The sequence below is a fragment of the Euprymna scolopes genome, chromosome 36 (genome assembly GCF_053919585.1).
Source record: "Euprymna scolopes isolate OS-2025 chromosome 36, ASM5391958v1, whole genome shotgun sequence".
Taxonomy (NCBI): Eukaryota; Metazoa; Mollusca; class Cephalopoda; order Sepiida; family Sepiolidae; genus Euprymna; species Euprymna scolopes.
Window position 1 is genome coordinate 942,040 of NC_136517.1, and position 6,704 is coordinate 948,743.

Consider the following 6,704-nt stretch of genomic DNA (forward strand, 5'->3'; position numbering starts at 1 on the left):
CGAAAATCACGTAAATTGATCTAATTTTTATATAGAAGATAAAAATCTACGATTTTTACCGATGGATACCAAATGTATCCATTAGGGTTTGTATTACTGTACACAGATTCGAAAAAGTTGTCAAAAAAAAACAAATAAATGTTATCAAAGGCAAGATAAGTTACTTTTCTACCTAACGATATATTTTTCGTGTTTTTATTCAATGTAACATGTTTATTCAGCTCGAAAAACATAGTGTTTACCGATATGTATTGGAAAATTCAAGATGGTGCCTCTGCCTGAGTGCCTGACTGCTGACTCTTTAACACGGTAAGTTTGGGAAAACGTTATAAATAAAAAACTAGACAAAATACTGTCAAAAACTTGCTCAATAGATGTTACCGTAACATAGGTTGACATATATGCGGCAGGTTTTTACAGTATTTTTTCTAGTTTTTTTTTATTTATAACACTTTTTCCCAAACTTACCGTGTTAAAGAGAGAGTCCGCAGGCGCTATCTTGAATTTTCCAATACATCGGTAAACACTGTTTTTCGAGCTGAATAAACATGTTACATTGAATAAAAACACGAAAAATATATCCAGTTAGGTAGAAAAGTAACTTATCTTTCCTTTGATAACATTTATTTGTTATATATTTGTTTTTTGACAACTTTTTCGAATCTGTGTACAGTAATACAAACCCCAAATAACTAACTCTCGCTTGTTCATAAAAATTGATTTTCTTAGTTACAAAAAAAAAAAATTGATTAATTTACGTGAAATATGGCATCTTCGTTCCGTAACGAGTGTCGTGTTGTTGTACATACTACATCATAAAATATTTTCTGTATTTTTTTAAAGTGTAAATAATTTTTAAGTGTATTCTAAATAAGCACCAATTATTTTTGGATAAAGTAAAGTTTTATTGTTTCACTATTTGGAATTTGGTTTTAGTATTATAAACATTCCCGTTTTGGGGAAAAATAAAATTTTTAGTGCATATGCACTTATATTACAGTGCTATATTTTTATATGGTATTTTCAAGTTAAATTCGAGTTTACAATATCTTTTTTGTTATTAAATTGTAAGGTGAAAGTACAGAACAATTACAAGACCCCACCCCTCTCATGTTAAGAATGGCTTTCTAAATAACGTTATTATTTTAGCACGGTAACACAAGTGCATAAATACTTTTTTTTATCTGCCACTGTTTGCTGTGGTCTTCGAGTCGCCTGCTCTTGTGATTCAGTGATTCACTCCTTTCCGTACACGTGAACAAGAACAACCTATTTTCCTTCTGCCAATTTAAAGACTTTAAAATCACTTTCGATTAACGGCGACGATATAGTAAACAATTTCCAGTTTTTTTTCCATAATCATTAAAAAGAAGAAGAAAAAAAAAAAACCTGAACACGCTTCCCCACTTCGGCCGTAAAAATAATTCCTTTTCACGTTTTTTTTTTTTCTAAATTTTTCCTGCAGATTATCGTCGATTTTAACTTTCATAATTAGCAGGATTTTTTTAAAAGTTTATTTAATGACTTTTAACATCTATAAAGGAAGAACGACCGCAAAGTGGGAGTATCAATTTAATAGATTCTATTAAATTGAACGTTATAATTGAAAAAGTGATCATCCCCCACCACGTTAAAAGTCATAAAACAAACTTAAAAAATTTCCTGCTAATATGAAAGTTAAGTCTGTTATCGACGAAAAAAAAAAAAAAAAGAAAACGTGAAAAGAAATTATTTTTACGACGGGGTGGGGGTGAAAGGAGCTTGTTGAGGTCAGACCCCCCCCCCCCCAAAAAAAAAAAGAAATACGGGGATTTCTCCGTGGTCATGAAAAATCACGATCGACGTATAGATTCTCTATTTTACCAAAATTTGAAAGTGAATTTCAAGTCTTTAAACTGTCACTTCCAAAGTAATCTTTGATGAGAATTAAAGTTTATAATAATCGAAAGTAAAGTATTACGATTCATCTGTGCCTCTAATCAAAAGAAAAATCGTATTTTTGCCTTATTAAACTCAATTTTAATTTGGGGGTTTAAATTTCAGATTTGTTATGAAGCATATGAAATTATACATAGATAACACACACACACAACCCGACAAATATACCCGATGAACAAAGTGCAAAAGAGATTCAAACAATTGCGCGTAAAGAGATAGTTAAAATCTTAAAGATTTCTCGGTTAGAATATAAGAGATAGTGAGTGCTGACATCCGATAAGATGCTCCAGTTGCTCCACTACCAGCTTAAACAAAATAAGAAAATTAAAGGGGGGGGGGCTATTTCCACCGACACTAGTAGTCAATTTAACATAAACATTGGAAACTCAGTTCACATGGTTAAATATACCGAATGTAACCGATTCTTCAGTTAATGTTTGTTAACACGCTATTATAACATCGAAGATGTCGGTTACATTTGGTATCTTTGGTCTTGCGGGCTGAGTTTCCAGCGTTTCTATGAAATCGAAGGGATCGATACAAGATCAATAATATCAGTTAGAATACATACTACTGCACAATTGAGCACAAACACAATAAAGAGTGACAAAACCTGTCATTAATAATATGTATATTATTCCAAAAGTGCTCAATACACAAAGAGATAGTAAGAAAAAGTGCTCAATACACAAAGAGATAGTAAGAAAAAGTGCTCAATACACAAAGAGATAGTAAGAAAAAGTGCTCAATACACAAAGAGATAGTAAGAAAAAGTGCTCAATACACAAAGAGATAGTAAGAAAAAGTGCTCAATACACAAAGAGATAGTAAGAAAAAGTGCTCAATACACAAAGAGATAGTAAGAAAAAGTGCTCAATACACAAAGAGATAGTAAGAAAAAGTGCTCAATACACAAAGAGATAGTAAGAAAAAGTGCTCAATACACAAAGAGATAGTAAGAAAAAGTGCTCAATACACAAAGAGATAGTAAGAAAAAGTGCTCAATACACAAAGAGATAGTAAGAAAAAGTGCTCAATACACAAAGAGATAGTAAGAAAAAGTGCTCAATACACAAAGAGATAGTAAGAAAAAGTGCTCAATACACAAAGAGATAGTAAGAAAAAGTGCTCAATACACAAAGAGATAGTAAGAAAAAGTGCTCAATACACAAAGAGATAGTAAGAAAAAGTGCTCAATACACAAAGAGATAGTAAGAAAAAGTGCTCAATACACAAAGAGATAGTAAGAAAAAGTGCTCAATACACAAAGAGATAGTAAGAAAAAGTGCTCAATACACAAAGAGATAGTAAGAAAAAGTGCTCAATACACAAAGAGATAGTAAGAAAAAGTGCTCAATACACAAAGAGATAGTAAGAAAAAGTGCTCAATACACAAAGAGATAGTAAGAAAAATATTTTATGGCTTTACAACTTCAAATGTGAAGTATAGTTATACAATTTCGTTCTGAAAAGGTCGTAAAACCCACACACTTTATATAACAAACATCGACTTTTGGAAAACGGTACCGAATGAAGACAGGCAAACTTAAATAAAACATATCCAGATGTTCAGGACAATAATATAATCTTCAGGTTTTGTACTAAGAAAATTTTTTAAAATCTGGACAAAAATCAAAAAATTAATATTTCGTTTCTTTCATTAACAAACTTCGTCAGAGTAAAACAGATTGATTTTTATCTACACGTTTCATTGGATTTTTTTTTTAATTTTATTTTTCCACTTTTCTATCGCATCAATCTATGCACGTCTATTTGTTTTTTGCTTTTTTTTTTTTGAGGAAGCAGAGGCTGACGAGAGTCAGCTAAAAACAGAGACCAATTATATATCCCATTTGTGTGGATTTGAAACCGACGATATCAATGTTCTAATATATATGTATATATATATATATGTGTGTGTGTGAACATTTCATTTATTTTTACTTTTATAATACTTTGTGTCTTACTCTTACACGTGTTTCGTTGAATGGTGGAAAACAAACACCTCAGAGACAGTTTATATGTTCCTAGGGAAAGCCAAATAGTTAAGGATTTTTGGTACTAATAGAGTGATCCGCGCTATTTTTTTAAATAGTATTTCCACGTTTAATTAAAAGTTTTGCGATCCGTGCTGAAATAATAACGACCCTCCCTTCCTCATGTTAAGAATGGCTTTTTAAATAATAACGTTATTATTTCAGCACGGATCACTCTGCATGAGTACCGGATTTTTTCCGGTATTATTATACAAACACCGTGACAGCGTTAGGGTTAGGGTTAGGATTAGGGTTAGGGGTAGGGTTAATTCGCTGTCACGGTGTTTGTATAGTTTTACCTTTTTTCCTTGGGTTAAAGAGGATAATAAGTTAAAAAAAAAAAGGGGGTGGTCACAAGCTATAATCTCTCTCTCTCTCTCTATATATATATATACATAATAGCTTATGACCCCCCCCCCCTTATATATATACACACACACAGGGACCGTTCTGGGGAGAAAGTTGAAATAGTTTTAAGCCGACGAGATCGTACGGCATACAGTGACTTTTTGAACAACCTACCCTATTACGAGAAATACAGGTTGTCTTAAAAGTCAACATTTTTCATTTTAATAATAATAATAATAATATATATATATATATATATATATATATATATATATATATATATATATATATATATATATATATACACACTAATTGAAATACCAGGACTGATTGTGAAGTGGTTGTTGCCTGGTGGAAAATATCCAATATACGAAAGTTCAGATTTTAGGAACGAGAACGCCCCCCCCTCCCCTAAATAATTCAACATTTTGGAATATAATTTTTTTGAGCGTTTTCAAATAAAAGAAATTATTACTTACCATATCGTAGACATTTAAGACAACTGGTTCTCGAGCCATCATTCGTATTAAAGGTCCTTCTCTCCCCCTTTTAAAGAAATAAATCCTCACAAACCAAACAATCCATGTAGTAAAACCAAGATGAAGAATGCGAGGTTTTTGTTCCTTGGGATATATATATATATATATTTTATCTTTTCGACATGGGATTTATTTAGTTACGCCATCAGTCGTGGAATTTAGCAAAAAAATATTTTAGTATTTATTCAATTTAGAGAAAATTTGAATTCAATTAATTATGTGTGTTCAATCTATATATAAACATTAAATCAGTTTTTCTATGTAACAGATTGCTTACAAAGTATACTTATGGCAAGTGAGCTACTCCACCGAAGGAATTCGTTAGGGTAATTGCTCACTATTAAACTCTACTCATGTATTGAGCACTCTATTAGTAAATACTGAAACGGGAAACGGTAATATAAATATATGTAAAAGTCTTAATTTGGTTCTGTTCAGATTTTGAAAGGTTTGTTTTCTTGTTATATGAATATATACCATCCCTTCTTTTTAGGGGGAAAAAAGTGTCGTATTTTGTTTAATTTTAGTTGTGATTATTCTCAGTCTGTAATATAGAAATGCATTTTAAAGGAGAATTATAAATATATACCTCAAAAAGAAAAAAAGAGGAATCCGATCTAAAGTGGACAATATTGGAATCGGAATTATTGGCGATCAAAGAATGATTCCCGATAACAGAAATTAATGCTGGTAATTATTGGGATTATTCAATAAATAAAAACAAAGAAAAAGGATGAAAATAAAGGAGGGTGTAAAAATTGTTGGTATAGTCCAAGGTTTCCATGTAAAGGGAAAACAAATATTCCGAATAATGGCTGGGTGAAAATGGTAAATTTCTTTAAATTCTACGTCAATGGAATTTAATTCGAATCATCAGGTGAAAGTCCAGGCTTGTCGTTCTTCTGGTGTAACAGCATTTTTGGAGGATTCGTGACAATTATTATTCCCATTATTATTTCACGATTTTTGGAGTCGGACATATTTGAAGTTCCTTGGCTTTGCCAGACATTTTGTAAACTTTTTATAAATTATTATTGATTTTTTTTTTTTTAATAAATTAGTCTCTTGGTGTGAAAACAATATATTTTTAACCCCTTATTTTTTAATCCAAAGTATAACCATTCTAAATCAGCTTTTGATGTGAATCGTTTTTAGGAGTCTTTTGTTTGTTTTTAGGGAGGTCCCAATTATTGCTACTACTATTAATTTAAAAAAAAAAAAAAAACACGGAGACGCTGTAGTTTATGCGTTGCTTGTAGGTAAAGTAGCGGTTTTGTTTAGCCTTTTCACATTTCTTTCTTTCTTTTTTGTTTTGTGTAGAGGTAGCCAGAACGAAAACTCTTCCTCTAATGAAAAAAAAAAAAAAGGCTAAGACTAAAAAAACATTGAGAACAGCAGCTGCACCATCCTCCTTCTTTCTCTCTCTCCCTCCACAAGTCGCCGTATGCGTACTACGTCATCGAAATCGGCGCATTATTATTATACACAACAGCGCTACGACCTACGTAAAGCAGACCTGTTTACTGAAAAATGACGTCATGCATGTGGTAAGCTACGAAATCTGTCTAACATACTGTAATGAATGAAAGCTTTTTAAAAAGAAACAATAGAAAACTTTTTAAAATGCATTTAAAAAGAGAAAAATAAGAAACACGATTTATATTGAAACTGAACTTTATTCAATATCAATTAATAAAAGAAAAACAAGAATTAATAAATAAAAAAATTCTGCGCTAAAAATAAACATCGCGCTGTATATCACATATTTTTAAAACTAAAATTCGTTATTTAAATTGTGAAAGCGTTTTTTTACATATTTACATAAAAACTCAAGTAATTTTTT

General features: G+C 31.1%; 1 protein-coding gene across 1 annotated transcript in view; it reads right to left on the reverse strand.

Moving 5' to 3' along the window:
- The window catches only part of LOC145260280 (deubiquitinase DESI2-like), a 133,132-nt gene extending 126,825 nt beyond the window's left edge, over positions 1-6,307 (reverse strand). The window contains exon 1 of the mRNA XM_080118119.1: positions 4,802-6,307. Coding sequence (XP_079974245.1) covers positions 4,802-4,843 — 42 coding nt within the window. The 5' untranslated portion in view covers positions 4,844-6,307. The remainder of the gene's footprint in view (positions 1-4,801) is intronic.
- Between the last annotated feature and the right edge of the window lie 397 nt (positions 6,308-6,704).